Genomic DNA, 16205 nt, shown 5'->3' with positions numbered 1-16205 from the left:
TTATGATTGAGAGCATGTGCCCACCAAGGGCATTGTTAATGTAGACCTCATAAAAACGAGGTTGCTCTGAAGATTGTCGTTAGTCAACGAGACTGTTGTCAGATAATTGTTTATTTCAATTGATTGAGTTACACAAAATTAGTTTACTCTATCCCTACTGTGTGTGGTGCACCATGCGTTGGGCAGGATACGAAGGTGCAACAGACAGTGTTCATCATGGATCGTTTTCCTATTTGTCATGCAAGAGCAGTGTCTTCATCCAAGGGTCCCTGTTCTAGTTTCATTTTGTTGCTGTGCTTCTGACTAAAGACAATTTAGGAGAGGAAAAGATTTGTTTGCTTTATACTTCCAGGTCATAGTTCATAATGGAGGAAAGTCAGGACAGGACCTCAAGGAGACTGAAGCAGAAACTGTGGAAGATAGTGCTGGCTGGCTCCCATGCAGGCTCACACGCTACCCTCTGGCAACCATGCAGGCTCACACACTACCCTCTGGCTCACACACAGACTCACACACAGGCTCACACGCTACCCTCTGGCTCACACACAGACTCACACACAGGCTCACACGCTACCCTCTGGCTCACACACAGACTCACACACAGGCTCACACGCTACCCTCTGGCTCCCACGCAGGCTCACACACTACCCTCTGGCTCACACACAGGCTCACATGCTACCCTCTGGCTCCCATGCAGGCTCACACACTACCCTCTGGCAACCATGCAGGCTCACACGCTACCCTCTGGCTCCCATGCAGGCTCACACACTACTCTCTGGCTCACACACAGACTCACACACAGGCTCACACGCTACCCTCACACACTGTTGGTTTCTTATATATCATCTCAGGACCACCTGCACAGCGGATAATGTGGCTCACAGTAGCCTGGGCCTTCCTGCTTCAATTAATGATCAAGACATCGTCCCAAAGATGCACCCTAGAGAAAATATGGTCTGGTCAATCCCTTGCTGAGACTCCCTTCTCAAGTGACTGTGTAGAGCTGACAGTTGGAGTTTACTCCAACATATCCCAAGATGAACAACTTTTGAAGGATTTTAAGTCACACAGGCGGGAAACTAGACTCAGTGAAATGAAGAAGAAATATAAAACCATTCCAGAACTGTGTTGCTAGACTGTTTCTTTCTGTGGTAAACAGTCTCCATTCTTCTGGAGCCTCTGAAGAACCACATGACTTGACTTCAAACGCCTGCTCCAAGTACCACACACAGCTGGTTGACATGGCAACAGCTAAAGCACTCAATCAAAGAGATTGAGGCTAGATGAAAATGGTAAAAGCAGACATACAGAGAACAGTTATATTTTTCACCCATACTCACTGTCATCGCTACCAGGGAAGATAAGAAGAAAGGAAAGCAAGGTATAAACTTTACACTGAGGGACAGCCAGAGAGAGAAACCATGAGAGTTGCAACCAGGATGCAAAGCTTCCAGAGAAGGCGTTGAGGATCACAGGTACAAGCCTGGCCTGGGTGCCTGAGAGCAAGGCAGTCAGGTAGAAGACATCTGGATAGTTCTGAAAGACATTTCTGTGTGACTGCTGTTTTCTCAAACTTCTAGACCTTTCTGTTATACAAGACTTTTCCAGAAAGCAGATGTCTCTCCGGGAGTCATGGGAGGGCATCGTGGATCCTTCTTGTTTAAATATCGATGATATTTAATATTTAATATTGAAATATTGAGAGCTGCCATTAGCTCAGCACCATGGTGATGGAGGAAGGTCATTGGCTAATAAAGGCACTGCCCTGGCCCATTTTATTGGTTAGAGGATAGGTGGGAGGAGTAAACGGAACGCTGGGAGGAAGAGGAAGTGAGCTCAGTCTCGACAGCTCTCCTCTCTGGAGCAGACGCCTGAGAGAGACACCATGCTGCGCTCCTGGGCAGACACACGCCATGAAGCAAGCCGCCAGGTTAGATATGCTGAACCTTTCCTGGTAAGACCGGTGCTCACCGATTATTAGAGATGGGTTGATTGGGTTAACAGAATTAGCCAGTAAGGGCTAGGGCTAAAGGGCCAAGCAGTGATTAAAAGAATACAGTGTCCGTGTAATTATTTTGGGCATAAGCTAGCCGGGCAGGCAGCCGGGGATGTTGGGGACGCAGCCCCGCCGCCGCCCTTATTACTTCACCATGGTACTTAGTTTTCTGGTTTGACTGTCACAACACCAGTGGCCATTTCCTCTACAGTCAGCCAAGAAAGCAGAGAAACGGGATATACCTGGTCTCCACTCCTTACTCACATATTCCAATGGGATCATAGACAACAGTGAGTCTCCAGTGTTTCTCCTGTGAGCGTTTGCTGTGTGTTTTGGGTATGACAACCATACAGACAACCAAGAAAACAGGACTTTCCTCTTTAGTGTTGATTACCTCCTAAGTCCTGAGCTCTCAACAGTGCTGTCTCCCTTCTGTTGCTTGAGATCTGTGGCAAAACTACACGAGATGCAAAAGTTAAAGCATCTGTTCCCTGTTATAAATGCTTGATATCACCGAGCCCTTGATCAGAAGTAAATTAAGTAAGGCTCTTGCTTTCCAGAAACACAGGCCTTCTCCTAAAGCAGATGTGTGGGAGTAGAAAGGGCAGGTCATGGTGCAGGGAGTGGCTGGGGCAGCAGGCTGATTCCAGTCATCATAGGATGTGACTCGTGGAACGTGCACAGAGGTGGAAACGCGGAATCCACTCACCTCCATGTGACATGAACACAGAGCTGAACCCCCCACCAGCCTTGTCCATAGGGCTGTAGGGCTACAGCAGGTGAAATCCTTAGATTTCTGGAACAGTCTAGCCATGTTAGCAAGTGGCAGTGGAGAGGGGTGCAGAAACTTGGCCCAGACAGAGTCTGGCTGTAATGACGTGGAGAGTGTTCTCATGTGTGTCTCCTGTAGAATGGGGTGGTACAGACGGGGGCCAGGCTGAAGAAGTGGATTAAAAGGTTTCAGGTGACCTCAAAGTCCCCACACACCGTTTAGCCTGCAGATTTCCTATGCACCATTCAGACCTCAGGTTTCCCACACACCGTTTAGATGGTATTAGGACATTTTCAGTAACCAAAACATGCTGAAACTATTGCAAAGTCACTAGGAAAAGTGGAACATCTATCTTGTGCGTGAAGAAGGGAATCGTTTAAATAAGTCAAAGCCACAGCTCAGGTCGTCACTTGCCCTTCCTGGATTTTGACAAGCCACAAGTAACACAGAAGGTGAAGGATACATTAAAAAGGAAAATACTATCAAAATCAAACCTTATGAAGCTCTTGATCCCAGAACAGGGCATGGTTTGGATTGGAAAGTCCTACAATGAGATGTCAAGAATAAAATATAATAAAGAAGATAGTGTCATCATTAAGACTCCATGTTCAGAACATTATATAATAACCTAAATAATTTCATATCCCAAAAGCCATAAGTATACAGAGAAAGAATCTTTAATATCCCATAAATTTGAAAAATCCTTTGCCAGTTTGAATTTTCTACCAACTCTTCCCATGAAAGCAGTGAAGACACAGCTCGGTGGCAGAATGGTCGGTGACCTTAAGAACACAGCTGGGCTTCTATTTTCATCTCTGTAAAGTCTTCTTTTGTTTGTTTTTGTTTTTCATCAAGATTGTGACTTAAAGGCCCCAACTCAAGCCTATATACTGAAGTACTAAAGGCAATTATATTGTCTTTTGTATGTGCACAATAAAGACTGCATTTCAGCCACATGTATACACACCGCAAAATATGCACAGCATAGTTAGAAAAATGTTTGCAAGCCAATCTGAGATGCATAAGGTTGCAAAACTGGACCATGCCAATTTCAGAGCCATTTAGGATTATGTGAAGCAGCCTACACCGATAGACACTTCATATGTCTATTATGTAGAGCTAGCTTGTCCACATACATTACTTCACACCAGAGTTAGAATGTCCACATACATTACTACTTCTGGTTCTGGGGAAGCAAACAAAAAGCAGCCTAGATAGAGGATGTTGTGAAGAAATTTAAATTCTTGAGATTTTATTTGCAAGTCTAGAATGGATAGAATAAGCAGAACCTGTCTAAGGTTAGTTGATTGTTTTTTAATTCTCTTTATTCCAAATTAAAGGTAACAGTCTGAGAGTTCCCTGCGACTCTGAGTAGATAAAAATATTTATCTACAAATGGACATATTTCTGAATCTGGCAATAATGCAGATTAATTTGTGTTTAAAACCACTGTGTAAGAGAGACTCTTGAGACTGGATGATACCGCAGGAACTTTGGCAGAAGGGGATTCAAGGACAGTGATCTGAAACACAATAACATAGCCACTGCCAGAAACAAGCTGGGAGGACAATTCTGTGCTCGGGAGGAGAGGATTAGAGAGGAATGAGGTGATTTCCCCCAACCTTCTCCACGTTGTTTCAATGTAGCATACCTAATACAGACAGTCCCATAGGAATCTGGAAGTCTCCCACAGGCTTCTGTCCTGAGCATTTACTAGGTCATTGACTTTGGGGCTGTGTGGAAGATTGCGCTGGTCCCCTTTGGAGCTAGGTCAGTAGAGCTCTTTGAAGTTACACCTCCCCGGTTTCTGGCTGTTTTCTCTGTTTTCTGATGCACTGCCCTGTGGATTCCTTTCATCAGAATCTCTCTAGTCCCTTTTCCACCATGAGCTGAACCCTCCTTCCTTAAGACGTTCTCAGGTTCTGCCATAGAGACACAAAAGAAACTAATACTGAGACTTTCTGTAGGGAAAATTACCTGCTGACCATGAGGACACTTTGAAAACAAAAATCTAAAGCTTTGGGAGCTTCTCCTATGACCCAAGGTCCCTGGTGTAAGAAAAGTACACCAACCAAAACTTGTCAATCCAATTCCTTCTACACAGGAGGAGAATGTTGGGAATCAGTGGCCATGTATCTCTTTCTTGCATTACCTTGTTAGACAGCACAAGAACCCTCTGTGGTAAATTAGGACTTGTAAATTAGGCTATACTCTGCCAGACTGAGAGTTGTTTACAAAGTGGTACATGGTATGTGAGTCTTTGCATGCCCAAGCACAGGATGTAGTATACAATGTTGTGGTCTTGAATGAAACCCGTCCTGGAAATGCAGGCATGTTTAGCTCTACCACACAGCCACGATGCTACAATGGTAGAATTCCCTAACACCAATGTCCAGAATGCTGTAGGAATTCCTACTGCCAGTAGCCTTTAAGTTACATACCTACTTGGGTGTGGCCTCTTATTCTATTTATGCCGATGTAAAGCACACGTCCAGCCTCTTTTCTGGCTGTGGGATTCGGTTGCTGTTCTCCGTCCCAGCAGAGGATTGTGACTTGTGAGTCTACCCCTAAATAAATATTATTCTCACTTCTGGGCTAGTATGGGATTTCTTTTAAGCCTCCTTCTTCACTAGAAGGTCCCAGAGGTCCACGGTACAAGACGTACATTGTTGGTTTAGGAGGTCAAGGTGCCACAACTATCAGGTGAAATGTGAGAAGCCTCGTTTAGCTGGTCGTGTGGTGTGCAGCTGTAATCATAATCTCCCTGCACCCGCCAGGGGCGTAAGGTGTGAACATGGGTTAGGACAGGAGAATGATATCTTCTGAGTAAGTGCTACACTGTGTGGTGAGGCAGAGTCATGCTCTCAGGATGACGTACCCAATGGAGTCTGGTTTTTCTGTGTCTAATGGATGCTCTACTTTGGGTCCCCATTCATCATTCTCCTTTGTATGAGACCTAACTGGGTGTAAATCATTCGGTTCCTACTAAGGTGTAACTTCCTCCGGAATATTTAAGTGGAGGCCAGTTTTGTCTTACGGAAGCAGAATTCATGTGACTTAAGTAATCCTAATGTTGCCACATGAATCTTAAACATCTACTCAAAGCTGGCTCCGTAAGTTAAGAAAATTGCCTGGGCGAGTAAATTAGTATTCAACCAAAACTAAATATTTTTCACTTACATTTGCTCTTTTCTAGTAGTAAAAACTGTAGCAATACAAGAGAAAAACCACTAAGGCTGAAAATAAAACAAAGTAGCTAAAGTGATTGCTTATGACCATTTGAGTCAGATACGCTGTGGAGTGAGCTAGAACCTAGGACCACACCAGAGGAAAGACACAGAGTTCACACACCATGCAAGCTGGACACTTCTCTCCCTGCCTGAGAGTGCCCATACCAGGGTGGCTCTCTGAAAACCCCATGTGCTGGAATCTATAGCAAAGTGGGAATCTAGAGCAGAATGTGCCCCACCTGCAGTGTGGGGAGGTGAGCCAGGCTAATGGGCATGTTTTAAAATAAAATCCAAAGAACCCAAGAAAACAAACTCAAAGAGTTGCTAATTTTTGTATGATAGAATAAAGAGGATTTTTTTTAAATGGTGTTTTAACACATGTAGGGTAGCAATGAAGTGCAATGTTCCTGCTCTGTGGCAGGGTATGAGCTGAGCAGAAAGTCTGATGGGAACAGGAGGCGGCGTTTGGTATTTCATGATGAGAAGGACATAAGGGTGCAGGCTTAATGCTGCAGCCTGTGCACACGGCAAGAGGTGATAAGACAGCCCATGTCTTCAGAAAAAAAAAAGGCTTGAGTGACAGGCACTCAGTGTGTGTCTGAGCCAGATGTAACCATAGAAAAGAGGCCTACGGTCCTGATCCTGGACCACAGCTTTGACTTAGACCTAGTAAGGCCCTGTCTGTTTACCATCAAGAAAAAAATCAGAAGAAAGATGTGGAAGTAAAGGAGGTGGAGAAAAAGGAAAGCTTTGGCTTCCCCCAGGAGAATTCCCACTGAGAGTCATGAAGATTTTAAGTCAAAGTATCCTTGAACTCTTTCTTCCTGCAGCAAACCTGCCAACCCTAGTCATAAAATCATGATTTTTAACAGATGGCCCCTCACATGGCTGCTCACATAAATAAGAGCCCTTTCCACAGCCCAGCTCAGGCTCTGATCATTTGGCCTCTCTCCTTAGTAAGCTGCAGCATCCTTCATTAAACCAGAAGCACCCTAGGTGACCCAACAGAATCCAGGTCAGTGCCAACCCTCTGTGACCCACTCACTGTTTTTTGCAGTGAAATTCTTATGATGTGCAGGTCTCCTCTTGTGTGATTGACTAGGTGGTCTGCTAGGAGAAGAGTCTAACCTGCACAGGTCTATGTAAGACTAAGCCTGAGTGTCCCCTCGAATGCATCTTGTATGCCTCTGCACTCATTATTAATAAAATTAAGTATGTTCTATGCAGATGTATTAAGATTAATGAGTGACGGCAGTAAGCTTGATTTTTTTTATATTTGTATGTGTGCAGCGTGTGCGTGTGTGCAGTGTGTGTGCAGTGTGTGTGTGTGCAGCGTATGTGTGTGCAGTGTGTGTGTGCAGTGTGTGTGTGTGCAGCGTGTGTGTGTGCAGCGTGTGTGTGTGCCGTGTGTGTGTGCAGTGTGTGTGTGCAGTGTGTGTGCAGTGTGTGTATGCAGTGTGTGTGCAGTGTGTGTGTGCAGTGTGTGTGTGCAGTGTGTGTGTGTGTGTGTGTGTGCACTCACATTCCACACAACAAGTGTGGAGGTCAGGAGACAATTTACAGGAGTCTGTTCCCTCCTTCTGTCATGTGGGTCTCAGAGTCTGAACTTGGGTCATCAGCCCTGGCAGTGAGAACTTTTGCCCTCTGAGCCACCTCACTAGTGCCAGAACAAGCACTGTTTCTTGAAGGAGAGAATTGAGTCTACATATCTTTGTCTGCATGTTGCTTTTGGGTGCGTCAATCCTAGCATGAGAGAGAGGGAAAGAGATTTGGGGCTTGATCTAAGGCGACATTTGAGATTTGAATGGCAACATCATCATGAACAGTTAGGAATGATGCCTCAAAGTCCTTGGCTAACTGTCCTCCATTTTTGCCTTTTTGGTTGTAGCTATTCTGCAGACAAGGAGACAGGCCACCTCTGTTTTATTCTATAGAGAAACATGCTATTTCATTCACGAGTAAAGTAAAAAGTGCATTGCTATGTGCCATGAAGGGTGTGTAAAAGAATGTTGTTTTAATTGTAAACTAGTCGATTTGATTTAAAAATGCATGTCATGTTTAAGAAAAAAAAGGTAATATAAGCTAAACAAGAAATGGGGCTCTAGGAAGAAAGATGGCATTGCAGATGTACCAAATGTACATAGGAGTTTATAGAACTAACTAATCCTAGGACTGTGGCTATAGCCCTCTACCATTATATCCCAGACACTTAATATTTTCTTTGGTGCCTGATTCAATTAAAACATACTGAATTAATGAAGGGAAGAACATCCACTTATGATCTGGGACATAAACACATATCCTACTTCAGAAGAGAGCAAACATTGTAAGGTCAAAGTACACACTGAAACCGCACATTGAGCATTTCTTGGGCATCTGTTATGTACCCAGATTCTTTTGAGCAATAGAAATATAAATGAAATATGAATAATACTATAAATAAATATACAAGCAAATATTTTCAAGGAAGAATGATAGTGGGCCCGTGGAGGATGTTATTTGATGCTGCACAGAAAGGCTGGTCAAATGTTAGACAAGAACACTTGGATATGCGAGTTAACAAACAGACCTTCTGAGCGTCATTCACACTCTGCGGATCCTTCCTTAATATGTAATGACAACGAAAACCTCACACGTAGGCTGACAATTAAGTACTGATACTTTAAGATTCTCTTCTAGATCTTCATCAAGAGAAAATAAGGATTTCCATGACTTTTATGTTAGCTATCTTAAGTTTCACACACGGAAAAGCTCTGTTAGCAGCACACTTGGGTTCCTCCTCTTTTCATTAAAAACATCTGCTTGGAATAGATGTGATTAACTCAGTAGCTGCTTTGGCCTCATGTTCTCTGCTTACACCTCCAGTACTCGGTCCCTAAGAACCAACACTCTGCACATTGCCCTCCCCCTGTGGGAGCCAGTGTCTCCCTCAGCCACTATAATTTCTTAGAAGTATAAGAACATAATTGTTCCCATTCCATGGCAACCTAGACCTTTATGAAGATTTCATCCAAACTGTGCTGCTGGCGATCCAAACTCAGAGCCATGGAGACTGCTCCTGGGGTTGAGATGTAGACTTGGGGATGAAGTGTAGACAATCTTTATTACAGAATTCAACTTCAACAAGAACGTAGGACTTTGTAATGCTGCTTTCATTATCAGAAGGCAGTTAGAAGCAAGCTGGCAGACACGTTCTCCTATTATATGGTGATGAACAAGAATTAGTCCCAAGCCAGTCCAAGCACTTATGAAGCCGTTTCAAGAAGAGCATGATCCACACATCCTTCCAACAACAACGTCCTTCCTGGGAGCTGCAGTGGACCTGCTTGGCAGACAACAGTTATGCCTTAAGCCTGGTGGCTCTTCGGGGCTTGTGTGTCACGCTATGCTTCCTAATATACCCATGCAACCTATCCATTTCTAATGTGTGCATTCAGTTGTGCTGAGATGTGTCATCATGGGCCCTATTACCTTGCCTGGAGCTGCATTTCCAAACCCACCTCCTTCAGGCCTTGAACTTCATGGCCCAGCAAGACTTACCTATGTCGAGACTCCAGCTTCTTGACATAGTCTCTTTCTTCATAGTGTTAGGATGTTACTTACTACACCCAAAGAGCAGTTCCCTTTGATAAAACTTTTAAAAAGCAACTCTCCTTGCCCACGCAGCTTCATAAGATACTTCAAAGTCTATCAGTAGACTCTGCATATGCAATCCTAATATTGCATCGTATTGTAATAATATTTACAGTTTTTAAGTGTCTTTATGTGTGTACACATGTAAAAACAAAGTCTTTGGAAGGAGAATCTGTTCTGTTTATTTGCTTGTTTTTGTTTTTCTAGCATTTAATGGTAGCATTTGGCTGATGGATGAATGCCTCTTGAGATAAATGCATAAGTGAACATTGCCCATAAATACAAATACAGTACATGTAAGAGGAGTAAGAGTGTCAATTAGCTTTGGTTGGGTCCAGCAGCGTTCTGGTCCAGTGTGATGTGCTTCATCTCTGGTTTACACCAGTGTGGTGTGTTTCATCTCCTGTTCACACCACAGCTCTACCAGGTGGACTATATCATTACTCTTCAGTCCTTGAGAAAGGGAACCTCAAGAGGCTAATCCAAACAGGCCCTGTGAGCCTAACCCTTTCTGCCCAGCACCACCCCCAAAACATTCACTGCTTTTTGGCAATGGTCAAGAACACCAGAGGAGGAGAGCTATCGTTGACTGAATATTTTCCATTCCTTTTCAGCTCCAAGCACAGCTCAGTATGGAATTACTGGGAGCGCCTGCGACCTCTTCTCCTGCTGGAGCCTTGTGTTGACACTGTCCTCGGTCATCAGTATATCCTACCTAAAGAACGCCGTCCTACAGTGAGTTTAAAGACCCACGAAAGGCTTTTAAGGAGTCTCCGAGAGTGCTGATGCTGGATCCAATCTGGTGCGGTTGGCTGGACGCAGCGTGGGATACAATCGGCTGTCTTTACGAGGGTGACGCCGTCTGTGCAATCCCTGGTTGTGTAAATACTTTCATTCTCCTCTCCTTTTGATTAGACACACGACCTTGTGAAGCACTGCACATTGTCCTTTTTTAAGATGTGAAAGCTCTGAACTTACTTTTAGAGGATATTAATTGTGATTTCATGTTTGTAATCTACAACTTTTCAAAAGCGTTCAGTCGTGGTCTGCCAGGCTTCCGGCTGTAGTTTACATGACAAATATTGCAGTGAACACACAATTCTTTAAGGCCGCAATACAAGGGTTCAGTGCCCAATTTCAATAAGAGTCAACCCACATTTACAAAGATGCATTTTTTTTCTTTTTTTGATAAAAAAATCAAGTAATATTGCCTTCAAATCATTTCTTCAAAATATAACACATATCTAGATGTCCCTGCTCGCATGACATCCAGGTTTTGGAAATGAGCCTTGTAATATAACTCGCTGTGCTTCTCCTTCTAAGTTCAGCATGGGTGTGCCTTCACAAAATAATCCTCTCTTTGTTTCTGACAAACACATAACGTTTTCCTAAACCTTGCAATTTGGAAGCAAAAGTAAATTACACCGATAAGCTAAGCCTGAGAACTTTGCCCACAGCATCTCAATTTTCTTGATGAAACAGCATAGTTGAAGTTGAGGCAAAACGTTAGGGCCACTGTGGGAAAGTCTGAGCTGTCAAAGGACAGCACAGCCTGTTCAAAAGCCCCTAGTAATGCAACAATCTTCTGCACCAAGGCAAGCTGATGTCCCAAGACAGCTTCTCCACATGGACCTGCGGTCCTATCACCCACTAATGCGGGGTGGTGAATGCTCAAATCAATCTGGTTTTGACATCAGTAAGTTAGGATGACAGAGACCCTAATTTTCCACCTGATTTTCTGTCATTCGGCTGATAGAAATGCATGTTCTGTTCTTTAAAACTCCAAGATGCATTTTAACACATACTGTACATTTGGTGCAAAACAGATCAGCCCTGAAGAATCTAATTCTTCACCAAAATCTTGGTAGTCATTTCCGTTCAAACAGATGCTAAAACTGAGGACATAACCATGCCCGCCTGCATCCTGTGAGACACACGTGAGATGTGACCAGATGGACACACCAGAAGGAGGGCATCATGGGATATGTTAGCCACTGGATGATTGTGAATATTACATTTTTTCTATTTAAAGAACAAAATTACATTTTTGGAGGAAAATGCTGTTAGTCTAACTATTATATTACAGGAATAGGCTCATGGTCTTGCTTTTGACCAAAGGAAGGCCAGAGCCTTGAAAGCCATTTTTCAGATCTGGTGAAGGTGCTAGTTTCAGCACGCCGAAGTTTCTACGGTGACCTTCTGCACACACTGACTATAGACCTACTCTCAAAACCACGTGCAAGAAATTTCACAGTGATTATTTTAGATAGTTCATGTTTTGCCCTAGAAGGATGGCTTTAAAATGGTGATTATTTTTTCTAAATAAAATTTAGACCCTAAAAGGCACCATAAATCTGTTTTAGTTAGGAAAATGAATCATAAGTGAGGGGACATAAATATACAGTCTTCCCATGAAATGGCAATAATGTGGCATTCTGCAATTAAATTTAGTAGCTGTAATAAATTCATGTCATTTCGACTGGTATATTAAAAGTGAGTTTTGAAAAATATGGCGTTTAAATTTCTAGCTGATTTGCTACTAAAAAAATGTTCTTTGTGGAATTAGTGAGCAAGCAGCAAATGCTTTCTTTGTATTGCAGCTTTAACGTAGCACAATCCACAGTAACCTACTTCTTAAGACAGCGGTGCTACCACGGAGTGTTGGCCACCTGCACCACTGTGCGGGGAGACAGAAAGATGGAGAATGCGTATTATACAGTGACCGTTTCCCTAGAGATAAAAATGCCTCCTCTTTGTAAGGTGTGTAGGGTACATGTGAGGTAAACTGAGGTATAAAATACAGATGAACCAAATAACTAGTTCTAAGTGTCGTCATGATTCCGAATTCGTGGAGTCCGGTGTTTTCCCCATAGAGTGTGACAAAGGACAGTCATAGCTCAGTAGCTACATGTATTTGCCTTTTTGTTAGAAAAGACTTTCTTGAGTGACATTTTAATAGAGGAGGCATCCACTATGTTTTTCTGTGTTACAGCGGCATAGTCCTTAGGCTCCTGGACAGAGTGAAGTCATGAGTATTTATGAGTTCAGTATTGTTCAAATAAGGCTACAGTATTTGCTTTTTGTGTGGATGTATTGCATATAATGTTCAAGTAGGTGGTTTTACATTTACAGGCATCTGAAATGTCTGATTGCTCCATTTTATCAGTCCTGACTGTACAAGATTGTTGCAATTTCAGAACAGCAGTTTTACGAAGTTAATTTATCTTTTAATCTATACGGTTTTTTAGCTGTTCACTTGAGCATTGTGTTTTCCACAATACCCATCTGTGGGATTCCTTTTGTTGCCCCCAAATTTTCAAAGGAAGAAGGAAAGAAAATTGTGATTGAGAAAGAAGAAGGAGGAGAAGAAGAAGAAAAAATAGTGGGAGATAAGGAACAAAAAAGACTGAAAGAAGGGAAGAGACAGGAGGGGGAGCGAGGGAGAGCCAAATTGTTCTGATGATGATGAACCTGTTGGTCTGCCTTCTTGGTTTAACTGAAGATGGCCTAATTTTTTTCCCAATGACCGTATTACAAACCTTAGTCTTGTTATGCCCCGAGATCCTGCTGGTCAGAATTCGCTTAGTGATCAGTACTGCCCAGGCCAGATTACTGAGTTCTTTGTGCAGACACTGAGATTTGACGGAGAGTATTTCAAATATAAAGTCATTTTGAGGTTCATAACTTGACTGAAAAATTATCTTCTCATAATAGTTATGCTATGTCTAAAAAGTAGACTGGAGAGCAAAGAAGTACCCAGATAATTCAGGACAAAACTGCACATATATAGACAAGTACCCCAATCTGTGAAGTCTGAACACTCTGAGCAACTGAACTATCAAAATCAATCAATGATATTGGTCAAATTACTGAATAATTGTTAATTTACCCATTGTGCTTAGCTTTGTAACACAGCTGAAAGTTACCTATTTAATCTTTTCAATAAAAAAAATTGTGTTTTTTTCTTTGAAATCCAGAAATGATTTAAAAAAGAGGTCAGGTTTCTAACTATTTATTGAAGTGTGTGGGTGTACAGTATTTCAATAGATATGAATATGGATAAATGGTATTGCCTTAAGATCCTCTGAAATGTACTTACTTTAAAGACTGGAAAACACCCTTCCTGTCTTTAGTAAAAATCCATATTTCATAATCTGATGTAAAATATGTTGTACTGTTTCCAATAGGTGAATATAAAGTCAGTTTATCAATTAAAATATGTATTTGACTCATTTTAAACTCTTTTAGTTTTAGAGAAATGAATACATGGTAGCTCAGGCTACTGCCCCATGGTCTCGCATCTGTCCTGCACTGCATACTAACACGGTATGAGATCTTGGATGCTTTGGCTCTCAAGGGCTCCACACTGAATCTATTATGATTCCCTAAAGGTCTGACAATATGCATGTCATCTGTCCAAAAATCATTTTTGGAGATATATTATTCTATAGACTTTTTACTTGCAGTGGCACAAGTCCCTGGGTAAAGTCTGGGGATAAAATCCAACAGTCGTGCAAACTGACAAGCCAAATGCCTGTAGGAGATCACCTGGTTTCTTAAGAAACATGAGTATAAGGCAACACCCCTTAGAGCATCTAAATAAAATCTCTTTACATATCTTGCTTTCTAAACAAAACCTGGTCTATGGATACTACAATACGCAAATGAGGCCATTCCACAAGAGGGACTTAAGCCCTCTTCCCTAAGTCTGCCTATCTCTGGTCACAACAAACTAAACTGGAATGTTGGGGCTGGAGAGATGGCCGAGCAGTTAAGAACTTGATCTTATGGAGGACCCAAGTTTGATGACCAGCACCCAAATGGATGTCTCACAGCTGTCTGTAACTCTAGCTTCAAAGGACCTGATACCCTCCTTTACCCAACTCAGGTACTGAATTTACATGCAGATACCCATACACATGCACACAGACATGTGTGTGTGTGCATACACACACACTAAAATACTCATTAACAAACTACAGATAAATTGGAACTATGTAAAGGGTCAAACAAAACATCAAATCATGGCAAGGATCCCTCTTGGTTTAATAGGCTACTGAGAAATACGTTTATCACTGCGGTTCTGGGAATGCATCACCAAACCTTGCCTCCAACAAAAAGTGGGGCACACTAACATGTCTGATTTCCCTCTAATTCATTTTCTCACCCTTTGGATGTTTGTCCTGAATTCAATTATGCAAGGGAAACAGAAGCTGCAAGCACCAAGCCAGAGATTACAATGTCAAGAATGCAACAGGTCAGAATACCTACACTTTCTATACTACCCGCACATAGCAGGAAATAAACACTCACTTCAGCTATCGGAATGTGAGGACAGTAAAAGAACGCAATTCCAAGGATAGTTCATCTAAGATGTCCAAGTACCGGACAGATGTCCTTTATCCCTAAGAAGTGTGTGGATGCCTCCCTGCTCACAGACACTTTCACCAGATGACTCCAGACTCCAGAATGTGTGTAGGAATCCATATACCAAACTGGCAAGCAAACCCGAGGAGTCGGGAAATAAATAGACAGCGTCAATGCCCTCCTCTAGAAGCACCACCCACTCCAAGAACAAGATACCCATCCTCAGCAACAGTCTCTCTGGCCTAACACCCATCTTGTGTTTTATATTGTCAGAACTAAGATCCTCACTTCACAGTAAGAGCTCTGGGGACTCAGTAGTATCATCAGGTCAGTTTATTCTAGCATCCTGCATGGTTGGGCACCAGCTCTACTAAAGCCCTAATCACAATTCTCTGCTCCCTCTTCCCATTGGCTGAGAACTTGAGGGAGGTACCATCTTGCTGATTACATGGTATTAACAGCCCCAGGCAAATCCCCGTGTACACAACCCCCAATCAATCCCAGCCCTGTCATTCAGTTTACACTTTACCTGGCCTGTGATCCGTATAACTCACAGCCTTATCTAATGTGCTTATGACAGGAGTGAGTAATGAATGCTAATGGATACTTTGGAGTGAAGAGTATCCAGGTGAATCGTGAACCATGATCTGTAGGAGCAGCTGCTACTGCATATAACAGAGGTTCAACATCTTTTACATAAAACTTGGAAGAATTCAAATGTCAGGAAAGGTTCAGAGACCCCATAAATTGGAGTTGGGTGAGCGGTGGTGTTAATAACTAAATTACACAGGCATATTCACAGCAACAACATTTTCCCTAAAGTTATGAGATATAATATTTTAAAGCAGCTGGGCATGGTGGCACATACCTTTATTCCTTTCGCTGGGTAGGCAGAGACAGGCAGATCTCTCCGAGTTCGAGGCTAGAGTGGTCTACATAGTGAGACTCTGGCTCAAAAAAAAAAAAACTTATCAAAGCAGCTCAATTAAATAAATTGCCAATATTTGAGCTTTGAAAATATAATCTCAGTTTCAGTAACTGACAAACCAAAATCTAGGTTATTCACATATCTGACACTCCAAGTCTCTGTATTCTAATCACTCTTTGGTTTGTATATCTTGTAAGCCACCACTTAGTGCTCAGGTCTGGAGCATGTGGAAAGTGGTTGGAAAGGGGTTTAAAAACAAACTACAGAGACTGCATCACT

The 16205-nt window shown here is 42.6% G+C and overlaps 1 protein-coding gene across 1 annotated transcript in view; it reads left to right on the top strand.

Annotated features, from left to right (window-relative positions):
- Positions 1–13860, top strand: part of Negr1 (neuronal growth regulator 1) — a 670340-nt gene extending 656480 nt beyond the window's left edge. The window contains exon 7 of the mRNA XM_041648210.1: positions 10246–13860. Coding sequence (XP_041504144.1) covers positions 10246–10370 — 125 coding nt within the window. The 3' untranslated portion in view covers positions 10371–13860. The remainder of the gene's footprint in view (positions 1–10245) is intronic.
- Positions 13861–16205: the final 2345 nt, after the last annotated feature.

This window comes from Microtus oregoni, unplaced genomic scaffold (genome assembly GCF_018167655.1).
Source record: "Microtus oregoni isolate MIOR12 unplaced genomic scaffold, Mior012 000000F_ref0000247, whole genome shotgun sequence".
Taxonomy (NCBI): Eukaryota; Metazoa; Chordata; class Mammalia; order Rodentia; family Cricetidae; genus Microtus; species Microtus oregoni.
Note: the sequence above shows the minus strand (reverse complement) of the source record. Positions and strands in the feature narration are given on the sequence as shown.